This window comes from Bombyx mori, chromosome 25, assembly GCF_030269925.1.
Source record: "Bombyx mori chromosome 25, ASM3026992v2".
NCBI classification, from domain to species: Eukaryota; Metazoa; Arthropoda; class Insecta; order Lepidoptera; family Bombycidae; genus Bombyx; species Bombyx mori.
Window position 1 is genome coordinate 6,834,399 of NC_085131.1, and position 24,680 is coordinate 6,859,078.

Sequence of the window (24,680 nt, forward strand, 5' to 3'; positions counted from 1 at the left end):
ACATTGCACTCTGTCGACTAATTGAGACGCTTCCTTAGGGCTTTGAGCATAAATACGGTCATTTTGTTTGTTAAAATGTTGCTCAATTGTAAAAATATTCTCATCCGTAAAAAAAAAACCGTTTTCAAAATCTTTGCGTACCGCTTCAGTAGTTGTTTCGATTTTACCACCCTATTCTCTTTTAAATTATTAGTTAAGAAATGACCAGTACGTCTCTTATAGGCTGCAAGTCCTAAGTCATATTTTAAAATACGCGACATGGTTCTAGGTGCTATCTTGATCTCCCGAGATAAAATCTTTTGCTTTCGGACAGGATTTCTTCAAATTTTTTCCCTTACTGCTTTGACCACCTTTTTCGTACGAACACTACGTGGACGGCCAGATCTTTTTCTGTCACAAACAGAGGAGGTCTCATTACACCTATTAATAGCCCGGTACACAAACATTTTACTAATACCAAGCGTATGGAGAGTTTTAAAAATTGCATTTGGCTCCATACCTACTTTGTGTAATGCAATCACAGCGATTCGGTTCTCTTTATCACCCCACTCCATTTTAATATCGCAAAATATTGTACAATGTATTGGCGCCAAAATGAGAAAACTCAATGAGCAATCATATAAAAATGACAGATTCCAAATTCAAATGTAATATTGTGTTTATTTTTAATTGTAACAGTATTTATGGCTTGACTAAGTATACACCTTTTGAATATGCAATTTCGAAAAGGGCACATCTCTGAAAATGTAAAATGTTCAGGAAAAAAACTAATTATTTTCTAAAGCAGTGTAAAATTTAAAATATTAACTTTTGAGATATATTTTAGTGTTAATTAGCAATTGAAAATTACTGGAATTATTATAAAATGGGTGTACGTAAGCCTCAAAACTACATGTACATGAAAAAACGTATTTGACAAAATATGCGACATGTGCCCTTTTCGAAATTGCATATTCAATTAAATATTGCATTACTTACTTGTGTAAAGAGTTGCCCCTCTGGTCTCTGGGCGAGTGCTGACATCTGACAGCGCACCACGAGATGACAGTCGTCCATCACCGTGTTGAAGAAACGGCGCGTCGGCAGTAAAGCCTCCAGGTCTATCATCAATTCCAGGAAACGTTCGCAGTACCTATTGTACCGAATACGTAGTCATTATATTATTGATTAATGAAACTGGGTCATACGTCAAAAACGTCAAAAAACAAAACGTCGCTGGTGAAGTAAAACAATAAAATTGTCTTAGTAACAAAGGGTCAAAGATAGTGTGAGTTATGCTGAAAGCAGAACTTTTGAAGTCGTTGTGACCTAAAGGATAAGACGTCCGGTGCATTTCGTGTTGAGCACCGGTGTTCGAATCCCACCATTTTTTGTAATGAAATATGTACTTAGCAAATGTTCACGATTGACTTCCACGGTGAATGAATAACATCGTGTAATAAAAATCAAACCCGCAAAATTATAATTTGCGTAATTACTGGTGGTAGGACCTCTTATGAGTCCGCACGGGTAGGTACCCTGCCGTGAAGCAGTAATGCGTTTCGCTTTGAAGGGCGAAGCAACCGCTGTAACTATACTGAGACCTTAAAACTCATATCTCAAGGTGGGTGGCAGCATTTACGTTGTTGACGTCTACTGGCTCCAGTAACCACTTAACACCAGGTGGGCTGTGAGCTCGTCCACCCGTCTATGCAATAAAAACAAAAAAAAACTTCAAATTAGAAACTTTGTAATTTATTTTGAGTTATTTTAAAAAGGACCCTGCGTTTCTAGCCGTTTCGTCGAGTTCTAAGCTGCATGCGGAATCAGTGTTAAAATCATAATTTTAACTCTTGTACAGACCTAATTAAAAAAAAAAAACTGACTGATATCTAGCGCCATTCTCGTCCATCCATCGAATACACTTTTTCTACCTTCAAGAATACCTATAGGCTAGCCCTCATGAACATGTGTTTTGTCCATTCGTAAATTCCTTTCAGATATTAATAGTACATCTCTCTGTCTCAATCGTCTGCCTCATAATATTGTAGCTTATTAATAATATATGTACTCAATTTACCTCACAACATACGAATCAATTTCCCCGTTTTCGGGTATTTTCTCTAGAATTCCCATAAACTTGATCATCAGTCTTTGCAAATATCTTCGTTCCCAGTTCAATTTTTCCAATAACTCTGGCTTGTCCTTTTTCTGTATGGCTCTCCAATATTTACGCCACTTTGGTACCGCTTTGAATTCCTGATTTCTTCTGCCTGCGATAAAATAATAATAAAGAATCAAGAAGTAGTTGAATTAGTTAAAGCATCTACTACAAAAAATAAAGTATAGAGACAAGTGAAAAGTGGTCACACATCCACTGCCACTTCCTTCATATTAAAGAAATAAAGTAGTAACTTTCAATTAATATTAAAATACAATTATTATTTAGTACACAATCGGTTAGTATTATTATGAGATATATTTAGTTAACAAGCTAGTTAGGTGAAGAAATTTTATTTTTATTGGCTGAAGATCTCTCTACGAGCATTCGTTACAGCTGCAAGTAAAATTCTTTTAAACTTAATTCATCAGCACAGCTGGACATATCGAGGGGTGAAAATATATTTGGTTTAAGCGACAATTATCTTTGTAATTAAAGGATCGTTTTATTTAGTATTAGCATCAACAATTCGATGTATTTTTATCGACTTCAATTATGTTTAGACCATTCAAATTGCTGCAGAAGTTGTTTTTTTCATGTTATTTCTTCCAAATTTTAAACTTTAAATGGCTTCTTTTATAATGTTTCAAAAACGTCGCTTAAAGCCTCTCGATATGGTTTAAAAAAACCTGGTAATAATTTGGACAAATACTTTTTTTTTATTCCTTAGATGGTTGGGCGAGCTCACAGCCCACCTGGTGTTAAGTGGTTATTGGAGCCCATAAACATCTACAACGTAAATGCGCCACCCACCTTGAAATGAGTCGACTATTATCAAAACCGGCAATGTGACTTTTGGATAATTATTGGTAAATCAGAAAAAACGAATTATTGACTTTGTATTCCATTGGAAGTCACAAAACTCTTCTGAACGACATCTTAGATAAATAACAGGTTAAGTATTAACCTTTATTTAATGTAGGTTTTGAACCGTATTCTTTGAAGGAGACGATTATATTCAAATCAATCTGTATTGAAATATCAATTTATTTTTTTTGTCCAAATGCACAGATTGCCACCTTTGATAATAGATGACTCAAATATAAGTTCTAAGTTCTCAGTATAGTTACAACGACTACCCCACTCTTCAAATCGATACGCATTACTGCTTCACGGTAGAAATATGCAGGGTGGTGGTACCTACCCGTGCGGACTCACAAAAGGTCCTTCCACCAGTAATTACGCAGATTATAATTTTGCGGGTTTGATTTTTATTACACGATGTTATTCCTTCACCGTGGAAGTCAATCGTTTACATTTGTTAAGTACGTATTTCATTAGAAAAATTGGTACCCGCCTGCGGGATTCGAACACCGGTGCATCGCTCAACACGAATGCACTGGACGTCTTATCCTTTAGGCCACGACGACTTCAAACGTGCCCATGTAATCAATATTGAATGAATGTCAAGAGAACTTACCTTCTTGTAAACTAATCCACATACTAAGGGACACAAGCCTCTTGACTTGATCCCTGCAGAGCTCTACTTCCATGCTGCCGAAGCAATGATTCAGGAATAGCAGTAATGCAGTCTGATCCCTCATGTTACGACTAGTGTCGTCTTCAGCAATACTGGCACGAAGGACTTGTTCAAAGAAGGCCGGAAAGTGCTCCGGTTGCTTTAAAAATGCCTAAAAGAATGAAATAGAAGTATAATTCAAAATTAAACCGTTTGTAAAGCAAATTCTAAACAATAAAAAAATAATTTAAAATTTAATTTATTGTTCAAAATATATCACGGGCTATGTATGATTACCAGATATGTAAATAAAATTTTATGATGTTAATGAAGAATACAAATAATAGGTTATCTACAAGTTTTAATAGTTTCAGTGTTGGTTATGTGGAAATCTTAATTTAACAATCAGAATGGAGGTACATGCCTGATCTACTGTATTAGGTATAAAGTATTTTGCAAAAGATTATCATAAGTTCAAATTTTTTAAAACATAATTGTAGATGCTCTTATATAGGAATCTGCCATCCTTGGTTCGAAACTGATGTTTTTTATTGCCTAGGAGGGTGGACGAGACGACGAAGACGTCGTACCACCACTAATTACGCAATTACAATTTTGCGAGTTTGGTTTTTATTACACTATGTTATTGCTTCACTGTGGGAGTCGATTGAAAACATTTGCTAAGTATGTATTTCATTAAAAAAATTTGTATCTGCCTGCAGGGTTCAAACACTGTTGCAATGCACCGAGCGTCTTATTCTTTAAACCACAACAACCTTAACTGATAACTCTGAGGTACTGGTACATTCACAATCAATTAATTCACTACAATCAACTAAATATAATTAAGTCATACCTGCCAAGCGGGAACTCGCTCACGGAACTTCTCATTTATCATCACTATTATAGACATCATGTGTGAGTGAGATGCCTTGCCAGCTTCATAGTATGGCCACAGATAGTTCTCGAGGTATTGTGAGAACTCTAACATCATGATGCGTCGAACTGAGAAACTGAAAATGTATACATGGAGACATTTTTTTCATATTCATTTCAGTTATAGTGGTTACTGTAACTTATATACATTAAAAATTGTGCATCCCTCGGTAAGACCGACTATCCCTTACTACAACTACCTAAGTTGTCAACAACAACAAACAGAAACATCAATTTTTCCAAGTACTTATACAATATTATGATAATTTTTTAAAAGAAGTGATTCAAAAATCTTAAACCTATCTTAAAGCAAGTCATAACACATAACAATAAAATTCTAACTTTAAAAAGTTTTTTAATTGAGTTAATAAATTCAGGGGAAAAAAGCATTTTTTTCTATCACACTCAAGAAAAACATTTGATTTAATCAAAACCTTAACAAAATGTGTTAAGGCAGTAAATCATTTATAACTGGCATATAATATTTTAAAAAAATATAGGTCATTGCACCCACTCTATTAGGTCAATCACCTTTTGTACTCATTTGTTTGAATCAGTTAGGCTAAGACTTGCTTTAAGGTGTTGTGATATTTTGACAAAACTATTAATTTCATTTTTATTCACCTTGAACCCTGGATTTCTGCATGGTATATTGACTCCACAATAGAAGCATCATAAGGTAAGTGAGATTCCTTGGTTTGCGGTGACCAGTACTGATTTGCAAGCTGAAAAATTCAACCATGGTGATTATTGATAAAATTCAATGAGGGCTGTTGCATAGATTTTAAGGTTGTGTAGTCCAGTAGGCTCATAAGTGCATGAATATATAAAATGATGACAAACCAAACATTACACATATTTTCTTTTTTACATTTACACAATGCTGACTTTATACAATTTTATTACAATCTTTATTTATTATAGACTGAACCAAAAACTAACAACAGAATATGAATACTCAGTTTTGAAAAATCTCATGTCTTATTTATTAATATTCATTTTTATAAATGACAATTTATGGATTGTACAAGAAATGCCTATAGTGGAAAAACTGTTACTTAAAATCGGAGTCAAGTTTCCCACTAATGTTTTGGTAGTAAGTCTGTAGTGTTGCTTTTCAAATTGCAAATTTATACATTTTTACATTTACACATTTTTTATTTGTCATTGTATTATTAGAAGAAATATAAAAATTAAAGATAGATTTTTATATTATATATTATTATAAGTTCTTATTATCTAAGGGCAGAGAAATGAGCTTCTGTATCATATTCTTAATTCTTCAAATTTGAAATTAAAAATGTGAATGTTGCATCAAGGCTTGAGGTGATAATCATAAGCAGAAAGCTTGCTTGTTGCTTTAACTTGTGTTAATCAGTTTGTTTATAATTCTTCTTTTTAGTTAACATTATTACTCTATGCTACTTTTGTATCACAGTTTTTTTTTTGTAGATAAGGGAGCATGCTAGGAAACTACTTTTGGGGGTAACTAAAGTCCATAGACATGTCACAATATTAATATCCATCTTAAGACAAGTCAGCCTCAATGACATCAAATTAATGCTGTCCTTCCTACACATCAAAGTTCTAACTATTCAGCAAGCCAGAAATAATAAGCTTTGCACTTGTCAGAAAACAAATGGGGATGTAATAACGCAAAATTTTAGACTATTTATTAACTACGTTTTCGGATTAAAGCTCATTTACGGTATATTGCAAATATGTGAAACTGAGTGTTTTGTTAACAATTTGTTTTTAGTTTGCAGAATGTATTGGTAATTTTTTATTTAAAAATAAGACAATTAATTTCGGTTCTTTATTAAGAAAACCAATGTTTACCGGCAATTTTAACTAAAATTAGATATTTGAGATTTCTTTTGAAACACTTTTTGAGGTTACTCAACAGAGATGATTTGTAATCTATTAAAATTTTATGAACAATATTAAGTGTAATATGATTCGAAAGTATCATTTGCTTCAGCTTTTAGTTATAAGTTATTGAGATTAAATGTAATTTATTTTAACTTAACAATGTTTTGAAATTGTAACATAACCTAATTTACCTGTGTTATTCTATCCGCGTTAATCTGTGATAGTGTCGGTAATGGTATTTTAAGTTTATCCGTAGGCTGTGGGGTTTCAGTCTTCATCTTGTAGCTATTTAAAAGTAATTATTATTGTGCCAAATGTCATCAAAACAAGTACTATTGTTTTTGACAATGGGGCATTTGTTGTGACATTAATAGTGATACCAGACAGATGAAATGAACAAAATTAAAACGAAATTTTGTGATTTAAGTACTAGGTAACTATTGCTTTATTGCTTATTGTGATTAAAAGTCTTTACTCTTATTCTTTAATTAATTAAAATATCCATTAAATTTGAAATGTGTAATTTCAGAAGAATTTACCCACTGTTTGAACATGGATTTTTTATAGTTCTGACTTATTTGGAAACATAATTCTTTGAGATTCATTTAAGTTTAATATAGGTTTTAACGCAATTAAATGCAAGGAAAATTGAAAAAATATCATTTCTCTAAAATTAAATATTAAAGAATAATTAACATTGATCAATTGGATTGGTCCATTTTTTTAAATATTAATCAATCAATATTACGTTATTTTCATATTTTTGTTTGTAATGAAAGACACTGAAAGATATAATAATAATATATAAGCAGACTTGGAGCAGGCATAAAAATATTATTCCTTTGCATTCTTGAACTCAACATGGTGACATGATCAAAAAATTCCATTTGAGTAGTAGTAGCTTTATTTTTCCAATTAGAACGGCAATGGTATCACAACATACAGCCTAATCTTTTATTTATATATTTTTTTATGAAATATGATATTATGAAATAAAATGAAGCTGATTAATATGAAACATGGCATGGCATGGCATGAAATGAAATGAAATGAATTGAAATGGGGTGAGATGATATGATATGGGATATTTTTATGAAACATGATAATATAGAGTGAAATGAATTTTTTTATTTTTTATTTCTTAGATGGGTGGACGAGCTCACAGCCCACCTGGTGTTAAGTGGTTACTGGAGCCCATAGACATCTACAACGTAAATGCGCCACCCACCATAACGAATTTGAGACATTAACCAACTGGGATAAAATTAAATGAAGTGAGATGAGATGATATGGGATGAAATATAAAATGGTGGTCGTTTACTGAGATTTTTTCAGTGGACTTTGTTTAATTTTCCCACATTTGTGCACTTTCACAGATACTAAACAGTTAATAAACCACCGTTATTACACATTTAAACCTGAAGAAACACTAAATAGACAAAATAAAACAAATCGCACAACTTCACACCTCGCGTTCCCGCCAAAAAGTCAATTCCATTTGAATAAACTTTTTAATTCAATATTGTTGCAGATTAAATATGATGTTCGATCCACCGGACTATCCCTATAAAGAACTAGCTGAAGTTTATGAGACCCAGAGTCTCTTATTTAGTGGCAATAACGAGACTAAAACCTTAGAAGCGCCATCTATCGATACCACAGATAATCAACTAACTTTAGAATCGAATGTTAGCGGGCAATACTTTAACGTTGAAAGTATATTGGTCCGAGAATCAGAAAATTTAATGGAACAAGCTACAGAATGTTATGTTGTCCAAGATGATAATTTATTTAATTTCGAATCAACTTTACTTGACGAAAACACTGTTAACCAATTTCTTTTACCAGCTAAAGGTTCCACAGAAGCAAATAGAGTAAGACAAAAATATTTAAAAAGTAATATCTGAGTTAAATTTTATTATTATACGGCTGATTTTTTAGGATGAACAGAATGGACCCGATGTGCTGGCTTTACACTCATGTGTGATTTGTCATGAAATTTTTACAACTGAAAGTGACTTGCTTGATCACACTATTTTGTTACATGCTTCTTCACAGACTGATAGTGGTATTCTCGAACATCCTACTGAAGCCACGAAAAAAGGTGATATTACCTTAACATTAGTCTAAGGCTATCTTTAGATATAGTTTATGAGCCTATAATTACATTCCAGGTACAAACGACTTTGATTTTGAAGCTGAGTGGCTTGTTTGCCGAATCTGTGAACGTGTTTTATCAACAATCTTAGAAAAGGAGCCAAACGGTGAGAAACCACTGAAAGAATCGATAAACTCTATGTCCATCATTTAAAAAAGCAAATAGTTTGTTATATTTAATAAAACGAATGTTTAGATAACTTACTATCCTTTACTACTTCGTCTACCACGTTTTCTTCTTCGTCTATGATAATAACCCATTATATTTTCAAAATATTTGAAATCTATAGGTCTAGTGAAACAACATTTGATGTTGACACTAAAATGACTTTTATACATATTGGCTTAGTGAGCTACTTATAAATGCTTGTACAAAAAGAATTGTTTTGTAATTACGATTTTTTCTTTATCGATTTAACATCAAAATGTATCTTTTAAACCGTAACGCTTTTCAATTCGCTAGGTCAGAGTTAGATTAACGTTAATTAAAGATAATATTGATAATATAAATAATATAGACGTAAAACATATTTAATAGAAAATAAACCATAACAGAATCTAGCTCCCTACACTAATAATAATTGTGCTAAATACGCACGTACATTATTTAAAACACAATATGAATTTTAAACGATGATTATGTTATTTTAACTATTTTTTATTTAGTATATGCTATTTTATTATTTTATAATTTTCTTCAAGTCGTAATATTTTTTAATGAAAAGATTTTTATATAGTCAAAACATTATTTTTTCGAGAAAGAATGCAGTCTAAGCTACTATCCGTTTCACAAACTACGTTCGTAAAAAATATGTAATTATACCTAGAATAGAACTTAAAATTAATATTTTTATAATAAGGAACTTCGTTCCTATCCGGTGTCCCACGACACTACACATCTTTTTTTATTGCTTAGATGGATAGACGAGCTCACAGCCCACCTGGTGTTAAGTGGTCACTGGAGCCCAAAGACATCTACAACGTAAATGCGCCACCCATCTTGAGATATAAGTTCTAAGGCCTCAAGCATAGTTACAACGGCTGCCCCGCCCTTCAAACCGAAACGCATTACTGCTTCACGGCAGAAATAGACAGGGTGGTGTTACCTACCCGCGCGGACTCACAAGACGTCCTACCACCAGTTTAATTACAATTTAAACTTCACAAAACATTCCCTGCAAATATTTATTTCAGAACAATTATGTTGTCTTGATTATGATGGCGTAAGTAAGGTTGCATCACGAAAATTGACCACGATGTACGTCTGTGACGTTTGCAATGGCCTCTTTGCTGACTGCGATGCTCTAGATAAACACCGCCAAAATTGCTACATTGAAGAATTAACAAAACAACAAAACGTAAGACAATATTTTGTTCAAAACATGGTGCAACAAAGTACACCACTTGTCTTTTGTATTAATTCTCGCATTCCTCATGTCTGAGGGTCGTGAACGTCTTCTTCAAAAACGATAGAAATAATCAAAAGTCTAAAAAATAATAAAAAAAATAATAATAAATAATAATAATAATAAAAAAAGCCTACATTTAATAAATTAACATCACCGTGTTTATTTATATTGTTCGTATTTCATCTTTATTAAGTTTCTGTAATAAATATGTCGGTTTTATAGAGTTACTTTAAAATTCATTTGTCTTTGTAAGCAACGCGCGAATTATCTATCATTTCTATCAATGAACAACCGCTGTAATATCAAAAGCAACTTTCGATGAAAATAACCTAAAAGGAAAATTTCAAACGCTTTATACTCGTACAGGACCTAGAACTTAGATCGTGAGAGATGCGGAAAAAAAAATTATAATAAATTTTGTCACATTCGATTCGACCCAGGTGATACAGAGTAAAGTAAAGTCGCCGGCACCCGAAACATGTTTTATTGTATCTCCTGGATTCACTCTGGATGCCTTTAGACTCTTCAAGCAACTTTTACCGTCCTCGTCGAAATCGTTGATCACTACGAGCTCAATGAGCGAACTAGCCCATAGACACAACCCGCTGAGTTTCTTGCCGGACCTCTCATGGGTTGCAATGTGGACCCGGCGGTAGATTCTGCAAAGCACTGCTCTCGCTAGGGCTAGTGGTAGTAAATTCTTTCAGGTTGAATTCGTGAGCCCACCCATCCATCCTCGTGTAACTGGAAGAGCCCCTTAGGCTACCAACGAATAGGTAGGGAAAAAATTGTGAATTACGGGTGTCTACACTTATTTACAGTTCTCTGTAAGTCCCGAAGCGACTTTTTCTTGCGACATTTGCGACAAACAATATTACACTAACGAAGACCTTAAAATTCATTCGTTGGACTGTCGCAAGAACTTTCCTCCAAGAACCAGAAAACAGAACTATACGAGCGCTGGCAATACCAAGATGTGGAACTGCGGTTCATGTAATCAACTCTTTACAACTGCTAGGTACCATAAAACAACCGATTCCTTGTAGCGAATAAAAGTTTGAGCCGTGAATTATTCATTGGTAGCCTACAATGTACCCATTGCAGAATCGGTAGATATATTAATATCTAGATTGTACTTAGTGGAACTATGAACTTTGAATAGATTTCGCTAGATGTCGCTAGTTGTAAGACGCAATGAGTAGTTAAAACAAAATTTTGTTGTATCTTACGAAACATAAAATCCGTATTAATTTTTAAGAAATTTTTCCTAAATGGTTTATGTGTTGTTTATTTTTGTCTATTTCGTAGTTTTTTTGTTTATTTTTACATTCTTATTTTTACACCAATTATTGTGTCTAGTTATCGAGTGAATATTGCCGCGGCTAATAAATAGACTGTTGGGTACACCCAAATACATTTTAAAATCGCCGGGTATTACTCCTGCCTATTTCTGCCGAGAAGTAGTCCTGCGTTCCGGTAAAAAGGCGAACCCAGATTTCTACCTATTTTCCAGAGAGCTTTACCGCCACAAGCGGGGTGAAGATCGCCCCGAAGGAGCACCCCTGCTGGCTTACGTTTGTGATGAGTGCGACAAGGTGCTCGGAAGTATGTGCGCGCTTCACACTCACAAGAAGATGCACAAAGTTTCTAAGCCTGTAAATATTAAAAAAACCTAACTATTCCTAACCTAATTGAATATGCAATTTCGAAAAGGGCACATGTCGCATATTTTGTCAAATACGTTTTTTTCATATACATGTAGTTTTGAGGCTTACCTACACCCATTTTATAGTAATTCCAGTAATTTTCAATTGCTAATTAACACTAAAATATATCTCAAAATTTAATATTTTAAATTGTACACTGCTTTAGAAAAATAATCAGTTTTTTTCATTTCCTGAACATTTTACATTTTCAGTGATGTGCCCTTTTCGAAATTGCATATTCAATTCTAACGGAAGCTTGTATTGGTGTTGATTTTGAACACAAAAGATCCTCAAGATCTTAGTGTCGGGTAATTATTTGCACAGCTTCTAAAATCTAAGTTACAGTTCTGGTCATTGACATGATAATGTTTACCGATCTTTATTTTTTACTTACTAAATGTTTTTGCACCACATAATTAAAATAAAATACGTGCCAATGCCACAATTCTGAGTGACGCGAGCTATCTCCACTTAAATTTCAGGTTTAATTCGAGTGTACATTTACAAAAACTTCACACTTACATCTAACTTAGCAAATGCACGCTTATATGAGATTATCTCAATTTCCCTTTCGGTTTTAGAAGCCCTGATCTTGAACGATGTATGCACAATTATTATTAAGACTATTATTTAGAATCAACATTTAGGACTTAAACTTAAGTTAAATTATTTTGGTTCACGCTTAATTTAAAAATTAAAAAACAAGTAGTGCTCGTTTATGATCGAATTTCGACCGTATACACTGATATCCCAAGATTTCGATTCGTTTGTGAACTATCTACATTTTCGGTATTGTTTTGAAAACAAAAAGACTAAAAATCTCAAATTTTACTGATAACACGAAAGCTATAAATACTTAAAAAATATACTTAATAAAAATAATTAATCGTTCGACAAACAAACTTAGCTGTTGTTTTTAAATGTATTTGTCTACTTATATATAATACATACATTATCTAAGTTTGTCTTTACCTTCGAAATTGGCGTTTATTATACATAAACCTAGTCTATTTTTCTTTATTTCTGTCAATCAAAAAGCATCCATAGGCAAATTCATAGGTATAATTATTAGGTATTCACTGAAACATCCTGAAGAACACGGTGAATTATTTTCAGATTATCAATCCGAATAATTTCCATGTAAACGTATTAATGTTTTGGAGTGCTCCCGCCTAAAGGACACAAGTCCACAGACGACCGCCAGATTACGGCGTTTTACCTCAAATCATTATTGTCCGTGTCCTTTGATCTTGGGAATTAACGAGAGAAACGATTTCAATATTCTATGTATAGGATGTTTAATCGTGATTTTATTTTTATTTGTTAATGCCTAGATGGGTTGATGAGCTCACCTGGTGTTAAATAGTTATCGGAGCCCATAGACATCAGCAACGTAGATGCCGCCACCCATCTTGAGATATGAGTTCTGAGGCTCAACCATTCAAACCGAAACGCATTACTGCTTCATGACAGTAATAGGCAGAGTGGTACCTACCCGCGCGGACTCACACCACGCCCATCACACCATAAGTAATGTAATAAAAAAGTTATGTTATTAGGATAAGACACCGTATTCGTGTTGATTGATGCAACTATGCCGGGGATTAAATCTGGCAGGCAGGTGCCAATTTTCGATGGAAAATACTCAGATACCTAATGCGTGTCCAAGAATTACTTTCACAGTGAAGGTTCATACCATAATAAATTATAAATGCGTTTTCTATGAGCTCTGGTAACCACTTAAAACATCAGGGGTCCTCGTGACCATCTGTTGTGAAAAACGCTTACGCGGCTAAGCTTCCCAAATGAATAAAATCACCTTGCACATAATTATTAGGTTATGCCGTTCTTGTTCAGGGCTACCCCTGTCGAGTTTGCGGACGTCGCTTCAATCAGTCCGGTCATCTCGCTATACACATGAGGATGCACACTGGAGAACGACCCTACCCCTGCGATCTTTGCCCGAAAGCTTTCAAAGTAAAGGTAAGTCTAAACTACCCTACCGCTATGTAAATTGTATCGTTACCTCACTGGTACCTCAACCAGCTTTTTGTGGCTCACTAATAGAATTTGATCACCGAGATCAGGTCCACATGCCTAATCGTTTATCACCATTCTCTGAGATGCTACTGAAATCAATCAAATGCGTATTTCATTCAGATTGTCTATTAAATTTTAAGCTCACGTTAACATGACGTCTTTATGCCTTACTCTTGACATGGTAGAACGTTGTAGTGATTGATCCTTTATGCTGTAGATAGCACTGCGGGAACATTCTTAAACATTGCACTCCCAATCAATCATCAATCCCCCCTGTCCTCGTGCAACTGGAAAGGCCTCAGAGTCACCAGTAGGTAATCCTACAACCATAAAAAAAAAACTCAATCAGATCTGTCCACCGCAATGGTACATTTGTTTTCTAGCCGTCAAATCCAATGTTTTTAATTACCAATTCTAATAAACATAGACATGAACAGTTCCTACAAATATTCACCGGTCATCGTTCACGTCGAACCTTTCGCTTGCGACGAAGGGCTCGACGAGTAAATTAACCCTCAGACACAGCCCACTGAATTTCTCGCCGGATCTTCTCAGTGGATCGCGTTTCCGATCCAGCGGTAGATTCTGCGAAGCACGGCTCCTGTTAGGGTTCGTGTTAGCAACGTCGTCAGGTTTGAGCCCCGTGAGCTCACCTACCAGTTAAGGTTGCGCTGAAATAGCCTCTCAAGGCTCTCAGCTTAAAAAAAACAAATATTCCCCTTAGTTTCATTATAGAGGCAAAAAGTTAAATGAGTGCACGACCCGAATAGTTCCCAGTGTGTTTTCGTTGTTATAACGTATGCGGAATGGTGTCGGTGGCAGGTGGAGCGCGACGATCACCGTCGGACGCACACCGGGGAGCGTCCCTTCGCGTGCGCCGCCTGCCACAAGACGTTCACCGCCGCGGCACGGTTGCGTGAACACGCACGCATCCACACCGATCAAAGGTCTTCAATGTATTCCTTTGTAGCATTACAGATCCTCCAGATCCATTAACGGTGATATTAGATACCTCAAGCACCGGTCACCACTCGACGAGTAAATTAACCCATGGACCCAGCCCACTAAGTTTCTCACTGGATCTTCTTGGTGGGTCGCGTTTCCGATCCGGTGGTAGATTCTGCGAAACACAGCTTTTGCTAGGGCCAGCGTTAGCAACATTCCCGGTTTGAGCCTCGTAAGCTCATTTACTAGCTCGGTGAATCTAGAATAACCCCTCGAGGTTACTAGAATACCTAGAAAGCAACAAAGGCTCATGCCTTAAAAGACTACTAGAGGTCCCGCAGTAGTCGAAATTCGACTATAATTAATTGGAATTCTAAGTTTGTACACTATTATGATTGTATTTTATACGTCTATAATCACAAAATTCGCCAAGGCTACACTATAAACAATATTAATAAAGACAAACAATATTTAATCTATTCTCAATTTGACCACAGACGTCAAGAACAAAAGTTTGACAATAAATAGTATGCATGCATGTGTGCGTCAGATACACGGTATATAGTATGTGTAATTTTTTCTTAATTGATTTAATGTATCTTTTATGCATTATATTAAAAAAATATTAGCATTGTGCACTTCTTCTCTATATTCTCTATAAGTGTGGAAAATTTCATACTCCTCCGTGCGCGCAATTTTTGTAAAAAGGGATACAAAGTTTTTGCTTTACGTATTAATATATAGATATCATACATTATTGTATAAAATGACTTAATAGTAACATTTTAGATGAATGTGGTAATTGGCGGTTTTATGAAGCGGTATGAATGTGGACGCATGTCTTGAACCTTTGAACTCTCCCCTGCCATGTATGCGTGATACCGCTGTAGCTTAAGTACAATTATAGCTCTATAAGGATTTTCGTTAGAAACCAAACATTTTTGAAACTATTGCAGTTTAATTAGCTGTTAAATTTTAGTTTAATTTTTGGGTATGCCCAAACTGTTTACCCAACCAACTAACATTACGTACCCAACCTTTTATAAAAGGTATTCGAATTGCGGGCCACAGCCAACAGTTCTAAGATAGATCCTCTGATCTTAATAGCAAAAGCAGTGTACGATAGCATTCTGCGAGTATCTTAGTATTAAGCTCCGGATAGAATACCCTTCAGATATATAAGGGGACATATACATATATGTACGCTGTGCGAACTGTTAAGATTCGTTTTCATTTCTTAAGCGGGTGAATGAGCCATCACGGCTCATCTGGTGTAATGGGATTACCGAAGCTCATAAATAACAACAAAGTAAATGCCCTCACCCAATTTGGGACATGAGTTTTAAGTCTCAGTTATATAGTAGTTACTAATCCACCCTTCAAACCTTATGCTTGGCCTTAAAACAGGTAGAAATGGGCTATCTACCTACCAACGTTCACGCAAAATATAAGTTATTATGTGTTTTGTTTTTTATTACACTATGTTATTCCTTCATAGCGGAAATCATCCCTAAATAAAAGTTAGTTTGAATAGGCTAACAACGAATAGGTAGGGAAAAATAAAAAACAACAAAATATAAGTACGTATTTCTTTAGAAAATATCTGGTTGTGGGATTCGAACATCAACATGCTTGATGAGTGAGGAGCCGGATGTCTTCTTATCCTTTAGGCCACGACGACTTCGCCCGCCTATGTTTTGCAGGATTTAAAATGTCGCTTAATTTTGATAATCATTTTAAGACGATTTTATGCTATAATAACAAGTTTTAAGTTTTTAAGTAGAACCCACGAAATATATGGCAAAATAGGAAAAAATTAAAACAATTTGAAATAGAGTTTACGTATTTTAAATAGTGTCGCGATTTTCCCGGGTTATTCGAGAGATAGTAGCTTGAACACTACCTGTCGTTTTTATTTTTTCTTGTTTATCTTTTTTTATCTAAAGGCAACACTAGCGTCACATGAGAACGTTGACCCCGCGTCTCACCTGTTTTTCAATCGTTTTACATTGCAGTTTAAAAAACATTGCTATTGTTTTCTAAACGACTCTATTGGGGTATAATCCTTAGGAGTGGAAGCGATGGAGAGGTCTTGAAATGCGCAAACAATTAAAAAGCCATTTATATGACACTTCTTGCAAATTCCAAATAAAACTTTATTTATGGCGAGATTACAGCCCACTCAGTTTCTCGCCGGATCTTCTCAGTGGGTCACGTTTCCGATCCGGTGGTAAATTCTGCGAAGCACTGCTCTTGCTAGGGCCAGTGTTAGCAACACTCCGGCTTGAGCCCCATGAACTCACCTACAAACGTTAGGGCGAAGCTGAAATAGCCTCTCAAGGCTATCAGCATAGGTAGGAAAAAAAAGGTAGGTTTAGTGAAGCACTGCTCTTGCTAGGGCCGGTGCTGGCAAACTTTCTCAAATTGAGCCCATCAGCTCACCTACTAGTCTGTGAGTAGCTAGAATATCCATTAGAGTACCAGAACGATAAGGTAGAGGAACAAAAATGGTGGTGTAACGATTTCTGGAATATTCTTATTAGTGTTTAGTGATAGAATTAAATCTGCCGAGAAATGATTGACGAACATCTTTAGCAAAAATCCCGTATCTAACGAGGAATTTAATCCAAAATCCGTCGCAGTCAGTCTTACTGACAGATGAGGCATAAAATTGTAAAAAGTATATCTCTAATACACTAACGTCATACATAAAATATTACTGTTGTCAAAATAATGAAAACTGCAGGACCCAGTGACGATCGGACTCCGTGTTTACGCGTGTGTTACCCACTCAATAACGTGAAATGATTCCCAAACGTGACATTAATTGTGTTTGTAGTTGCGTTGATAATTTGATACCACCAATTAATTGACCAATCCGTCTGTACGTGGATTGCGTGTTGTTATAAACAAATCAATTACATAATGTAACAATGTAGCTTAATTTATCCGCTTACACGAGCAGATGAACAAGACGTTTAAAAATCAACATCATTTAAACTAATAGCATTGTTAATACCACACGCTACATTTGTTCCTGATTCTAGTCGTGTTCAATTTAAAATATTGGTCCTTAAAATGGTTGTCTATACTATATATTATATATATATATATATATATATATATATATATATATATATAATATTATAAAGAGGAAAGATTTGTTTGTTTGTTTGTTTCGAATAGGCTCCGAAACTACTGGTCCGATTTGAAAAATTCTTTTTCCATTAGAAGCCGACATTGTCCCTGATGAACATAGGCTACTTTTTTTTTATTTTTTTATTTTTTTTTTGGTTTCATGTGTGTTTTAATGTTTCCGAAGCGAAGCGAGGGCGGGTCGCTAGTTCTTTATATTTTAAGTCCAATCATCGTTATTGTCATTGAGTCAAAATAAATACATCAATTTTTGGGTGTAGCGATGAATCTAAGTCCTCACGGCCCAGACATTCAGACGATGTGAATGCGATTACGTGTACTTAATTCATGACATGTGATTGGAGCCTCATTTTTTTAGTTATTTAATAGTATTTATCTATGGCTAGATTGTGTCTATAACTTACTGAATTTCCTATAAGTAATTAAACACAAAATGTTAACCGTGTTTCAGACTATACACTGGTTGACCTCTGTATAATTTGAGGCTCCACACAGTACAGTTCATGAACCGGTTACGTGGATACGAATCGATTAATTTCGACGCGGGTCTTACAACGACTTCGAGTCGAAAAGTATTTCAAATAAACAAACTCAGATTTTGGAGTTCACTAGTACATTTCTTTAACCCTTTCAGAAGCTTCGTATTCTTCTGTTTCCACTGCACTAGGTAGGTTTTGCATAGCATCCTTAATATATTTGTTTTAAAGTTCAAATCGGCCTGCTTGACATCCGCGAGATTTTACTGGTGGTAGGACCTCTTGTGAGTCCGCGCGGGTGGGTACCACCACCCTGCCTATTTCTGCCGTGAAGCAGTAATGCGTTTCGGTTTGAAGGCTGGGGCAGCCGTTGTAACTATACTGAGATCTTAGAACTTATATCTCAAGGTGGGTGGCGCATTTACGTTGTAGATGTCCATGGGCTCCAGTAACCACATAGCACCAGGTGGGCTGTGAGCTCGTCCACCCACCAAAGCACTAAAAGAAATTAAAAAAGAGATTCAGAAATACAGTATAACACTTAAGTCTTATATGAACGTTGCAGAGAATGTACCAGTAGCTAAAGGATAGAATACCCATGTAGTTTGATATTTATAGAATTTTATTGAAGAAATCCGACAAAACAGTAATCGCGCTAATGATAAATGCAATAAATCTTGCAAATACAATATATGTACAAAGGCTCTGCTCAGCTGTTGTCGGTCTACCGAGGAACACCAGCCTCCATGGAAGATCTTCCCTTTGCAGTGCGAGCCCGACCAATTTGGTCAAGTCTACAAATTCATAGCCGTGACATGTTAATTTCCAAGTTTCCAGAGTTACTCTCATCTGAGGTATTTAGGCTTACCGAACTATTTGAAGGAGTATAAGGTTCAATCGCATGCAATGGCAGCCAACTAGAAATTATGTATTATCCACGTATTATTGTTGGTAAGGCGATATTTGGTAACATTGATCTGGTTGCTTTTTCTGCCAAGCCATAATAAACGGTTATCGCATTTTATGAGCCTCTTGCGTTAAAATATATGAGAAGAAGAAACAACGAATATTATGAGATGAAAAGGCAACGAGAGGGAGCAGATAATGTTGTCCAAAAGATATATTTCGAACAGTTTTGCGTTCCCGCCATTTCCAATTGAGCTGTTTTGTTCTGGATCTAAAGTATGAAAGGTCTAAGCAGCCACCTGCGAATAGCGCCAGCATACAATAGTAAAGAATCAATACTTACAATATAAATGAATTAAAATAGGCAATATAAAAAATAACATTACCATTTTTGAGCATCATTAATCATATGCCGATACTTCAGAAGATACAGATAGAAAATCGAACTTCTACAACAACTTTCTCATCGTCTGTACTGTAAAAACTGAGGCTTTAGAACTCATGTCTCAAGGTGGGTGGCGGCATTTATGTTGTAGATGTGTATGGAGTCCGGTAACTATTTAACAACAAGTGGGCCGTGAGCTCGTCCACCCATCGAAGCGATAAAAATTTTTTTTTGTAGTTTTCGGTCTCAGTAGCTCGTTAGCATCACAATGTCTGTTTATTACCCAGGACTCCCTTCCTTAAAAGAAGTAGTACATTAAACCCTTTTTATTACCTTCTTATTACTAAGTTATTAACGCACTTGCGTGCTGGTAGTGCGGCAAATTTTGAGCCGGTATGTGTTTTAGTGACACATGCATTTTGGGGTGAGAATTTAACTATTTTTAAACTATGAAGACAGGCTTCGAAGCAGCGAATATAGAGGTAGCCAACTAGCACGCCTATTTCTACCTTTTTTTTCCTACCTAAGCCTTGAGAGGCTATTTCAGCGTAGCCTTAACTAGTAGGTGAGCTCACGGGGCTCAAACCTGTCTTCTATCGTAAAGCGGTTATACCGTCCACTTTGAAGGCCGTTGCAGCCGTCATAAATATACGGATTGCACATTGCAAGGCTACGATAACTTCACACATCTACGAGCTCCATTGCTCATCCACCAATAGGAAAAACTCTAAGAACAAAGTTCTAAAGTTGAGACTTCATATGTATGTATATAATATGCATATTATGTCTAGTGATCGAATGATGTCACCTCCCGGCTAGGTTATTGACACGGTACGTGTCACGGCTAGCATAGTTCTTCGAGAAAATATACATTTTACACAACTTTATACCGTATTATCTTGCGTATTTAATTTTTATATTCCACTCTGATGTGTGTTGTGTACATTTTAAACATAAGCTTAGCGAAATGAATGTTCTTCTTTCGTGTTATGCTGTTCTGACTGATTTTGTTTTCTCCAGATAGATGAGCTCTCACCCAATCGCGAGTTAAGTTGGTATTGAAGTCCATAGACAATCTCTACGTGAATGCGACCACCCTATGGAAGTGGAAGTCTCAGTTGGATAGCTGCTAGACAATACTAACTTCACGTCCTTACGAATCCATCAGATCCAATAACTCTTGCATTAGACTTCTTACGCTCTAACGCTAGGAATAGAGCGCCCGGTAACCGTACTCGTCGAACTCGGCAAAAAGAGGTCGACGTGCAACCTAACCGAAGCATCAACCCGTAGAGTTTCTCACCGGATCTTTTTTTTTTATTGCTTAGGTGTGTGGACGAGCTCACAGCCCACCTGATGTTAAGTGGTTACTGGAGCCCATAGACATCTACAACGTAAATGCGCCACACACCTTGAGATATAATTCTAAGGTCTCAGTATAGTCACAACGGCTGCCCCACCCTTCAAACCGAAACGCATTACTACTTCACGGCAGAAATAGGCGGGGCGGTGGTACCTACCCGTGCGGACTCATAAGAGGCCCTACCACCAGTAATTACGCAAATTATAATTTTGCGGGTTTCATTTTTATTACACGATGTTATTCCTTCACCGTGGAAGTCAATCGTGAACATTTGTTGAGTACGTATTTCATTAGAAAAATTGGTACCCGCCTGCGGGATTCGAACACCGGTACATCGCTTCAACACGAATGCACCGGACGTCTTATCCGTTAGGCCACGACGTCGCGATTCGCGGGTCGCGATTCCGACCCGGTAGTAGATTCATTCGCGAAGCAGCTACTCTTAAGTTCTTAGGTCTCTCTTGGAGGCGTTCGGGTAGCTGTTAGCAAATCCCGCCCCTTCTGGTTGAGCCCTTGCTCGCCTACCTGTCCTTGTGAAACTGGAAAAGCCTCCAGGCCACCAGTAAACCCTCAATCATAAAAAAACAATACTAACAGCCATCAACGTCTTCAAACCAGAATGCATGTCTGATTCGTTGCACAAACAGGCGGTATCGAGCCGTTATACGTCTTTGCACTTTGTTAAAACTTCCTCTATCCTTAAAGTCGTTCATTCATGTTAGGTATGCAGTTCCTTAGAAATTGGTCGTCGTGGCCTAAAGGATAAGACGTCCGGTGCATTCGTATGTAGCGATGCACCGGTGTTCGAATCCCGCAGGCGGGTACCAATTTTTCTAATGAAATACTTACTCAACAAATGTTCACGATTGACTTCCACGGTGAAGGAATAACATCGTGTAATAAAAACCAAATCCAAAACCAAATATAATTTGCGTAATCACTGGTGGTAGGACCTCCTGTGAGTCTGCACGGGTAGGTACCACCACCCCGCCTATTTCCGTCGTGAAGCAGTAATGCGTTTCGGTTCGAAGGGTGGGGTAGCCGTTGTAACTATACTGAGACCTTAGAACTTATATCTCGAGGTGGGTGGCGCATTTACGTTGTAGATGTCTATGGGCTCCAGTAACCACTTAACACCAGGTGAGCTGTGAGCTCGTCCATCCATCTAAGCAATAAAAAACAAAAAAAATTGGTATCTCTGGTATTTGACGAGTATACCGAACGGCTTGTCCTTATGTCCATGACGTCGTGTCTCATCAAACATCTTTGTTAGGCCGTACCGTTGCGACATATGCGGAGCAGCGTTCAGAAGACCTTATGCAAGAACTGTGCACACTCTGATACACACAGGAGAAAAGCCACATGAATGCGATGTCTGCGGAACCGCTTTCAGGTAAAATTTTTCCTTTTTTTCCCTAACTATTCGGTAGTGGTCTCGAAGGATTATTCCAGATTCACATGGTAGGTGAGCTCACGGGTATTAGCGTTGAAGAGATTGCTAACACTAGCAGTAACAGGAGCGACCTACTGAGAAGATCCAGTCAGAAACTCATTGTATTGTGTCTATGGGAGTTGTCATAACGCACCGTCAAAACTACATGTTGATATTCATGATACTTTTAAAACCAGTCCATTTGAGTTTTCATAGAAGAATGTACTTAAATAAATTAAAAATCCTTGTTAATTCCCTGTCATCTTATATAAAGCGCAAAAATGTATACTCATTTAAATTTCAATAGGAAAATACGAAACAGCTTAGTACCATATTTTCTGCTGATGTGATTCGACTTACTTTTTTTTTCGTTGATTTAATTTTTTTGTTTTTGTAGACAGTTCTTTCTATGTGCAAAAAAAAACTCTATCATGTAGTAAAAAGATTCAAAGTCTTGAGATGTCGATGATAATGGTCGAATTTCGATCATCGTTTTCAATCAAAATCGTATCGTACATTTTGATATAAAAGTAATTTTGAAAATAGTTTTGTACAGCAAGTCTTATTTTACCACAACACAGAAGGTCGGGGGACATGTGGAAGCACAAGAGAACGCTTCACGGAATCCGAACGAACTGTACAGATACAAAACGAGATGTTGAATAGGCGCCGCTTTTGAAAATACCCCGACCCAGGTAGAGACTGCGCACAGGTACGAAGCCCTCCATCCATTGCCGCACGTTCGGTCGTGTAGCGAGGAAAAAATGGCAAAAACCTACTACGTAAAGGTACCCACCCGTTCCAGGAATCAAAACGGGAATAAAGATAGAATAAAACCGATGCAAAATGTATGACTAAGACCAGCATGTATACCCATCGTTTTAGGAGCATTCTAAAGAAATCCTCGCAGAACACGATAAGTGCAGCGTAATAGTTATTGAAATTTTTGAACTAATTAACTAGTGGTAGAACCTCTTGTGAGTCGGCAGGGGTAAGTACCACCGCCCTACCTATTTCTGCCGTGAAGCAGTAATGCGTTTCGGTTTGAAGGGTAGGGCAGCCGTTGTAACTACTCATATCTTTTTTTATTTTTTATTGCTTAGATGGGTGGACGAGCTCGCAGCCCACCGACATCTACAACACAAATGCGCCACCCATCTTGAGATATAAGTTCTAAGATCTCAGTATAGTTACAACGGCTGCCCCACCCTTCAAACCGAAACGCATTACTGCTTCACGGCAGAAATAGGCAGGGTGGAGGTACCTACCCGTGCGGACTCATAAGAGGACCTACCACTAGTAAATATCTTAAGGTGGATGACGCATTTACGTTATAGATGTCTATGGGCTCCAGTAACCACTTAACACCAGGTGGGCTGTGAGCTCGTCCACCCGTCTAAGCAATAAATAAAAAAAATACTGTGTCTATGTAAGTTTGAGGGAAGCGGTATCCTTACATTGTTATAAAATAAATTTATTATAAACAATTTTGATGGACGCGGTGTTTTTTTTTATATCTTTTCTAAAGCTAAAACCACTGTCGTTTTAATTTTTGTGAACTGAATGGAAAGGGGGCGTTATTTTGTTGTTAATTTTTCCGTATTTAAATATCATTTCAGTAAAAATAATGTAACTTCTCGTGGATTTAGAATTCAAGACTCGGTCAATAGTTAAACAGAAAGAGCTTAAGTGTATTTTTATTGCCTTAGACAGTCGAACGAGCTCACGGGTCACCTCATGTTAAGCTGGGCGTATTTTATAAGCCCGGGTAATTTCTTATTTGAAAGGCGGGACAGTTGTTCTTTAAATACAATTAAGAACTCATGTTTTAAGGTAAATGGCGACATCACATCACATTCAACACCAGTTATTGAAGAATTTAATAAAATTTTAGAGGTATTATATAAAAATAAAAAGCTGTTACGAAACTTTTGTGGTGTAATTTATTTTTTATTTTTCGGTGGATATCGAGAGGGGATACGCTGTGTCTTTCCCACAAGTTGACTCTTGGTGCAAGCTTTGTATGGCCCATACGCGTCACGACGTCATCATTAATTTTAAATAGTTTGCTCCTTGTTTATTATAAGGAACTAAAAGGCTTCCTTCTCAGTTCTGTTTGCATGCGTTGATCCGTTTAGTTTTTGAACGGAAATTAAAAATACTTTAATTTAAATGCCTAAAGGTTGTGTAGTTAAGGTTTTTAATAAAAAAATCTATTTAATACTAAAGCATTGGAAC

General features: G+C 36.3%; 2 protein-coding genes across 3 annotated transcripts in view; one reads left to right on the forward strand and one right to left on the reverse strand.

The window, feature by feature from the left end:
* LOC101743352 (RNA helicase aquarius) overlaps positions 1-6,852 on the reverse strand; it is a 76,270-nt gene extending 69,418 nt beyond the window's left edge. The window contains exons 1-6 of the mRNA XM_004924522.5: positions 6,659-6,852; positions 5,220-5,320; positions 4,516-4,672; positions 3,621-3,831; positions 2,060-2,252; positions 979-1,132 (exon numbers count right to left, since the gene is read on the reverse strand). Of these exons, the coding sequence (XP_004924579.1) occupies positions 979-1,132; positions 2,060-2,252; positions 3,621-3,831; positions 4,516-4,672; positions 5,220-5,320; positions 6,659-6,745 (903 nt within the window). The 5' untranslated portion in view covers positions 6,746-6,852. The remainder of the gene's footprint in view (positions 1-978; positions 1,133-2,059; positions 2,253-3,620; positions 3,832-4,515; positions 4,673-5,219; positions 5,321-6,658) is intronic.
* Positions 5,454-24,374, forward strand: LOC101743215 (zinc finger protein 28). 2 transcript variants are annotated; one of them, XM_038020491.2, is made up of 12 exons: positions 5,454-5,691; positions 7,999-8,341; positions 8,409-8,571; positions 8,642-8,731; positions 9,819-9,982; positions 10,855-11,051; positions 11,547-11,688; positions 13,597-13,722; positions 14,602-14,726; positions 22,284-22,403; positions 23,024-23,154; positions 24,261-24,374. In XM_038020491.2, the coding sequence occupies exons 2-11, from the start codon at positions 8,006-8,008 to the stop codon at positions 23,106-23,108; spliced, it is 1,548 nt and encodes a 515-aa protein (XP_037876419.1). In that variant the 5' UTR covers positions 5,454-5,691; positions 7,999-8,005; the 3' UTR covers positions 23,109-23,154; positions 24,261-24,374. The 2 variants fall into 2 exon arrangements, with proteins under 2 accessions (XP_037876419.1, XP_004924491.1); XM_004924434.4 differs by having other exon boundaries at positions 24,276-24,374.
* Positions 24,375-24,680: the final 306 nt, after the last annotated feature.

Excerpts from the sequence above, each read along its gene's own strand:
- LOC101743215 (XM_038020491.2), top strand. The coding sequence starts at position 8,006 with ATGATGTTCGATCCACCGGACTATCCCTATAAAGAACTAGCTGAAGTT. Across the intron at positions 8,732-9,818 it reads CTTAGAAAAGGAGCCAAACG|AACAATTATGTTGTCTTGAT; the intron begins GTGAGAAACCAC and ends TATTTATTTCAG. Across the intron at positions 11,052-11,546 it reads CAACTCTTTACAACTGCTAG|AGAGCTTTACCGCCACAAGC; the intron begins GTACCATAAAAC and ends CCTATTTTCCAG.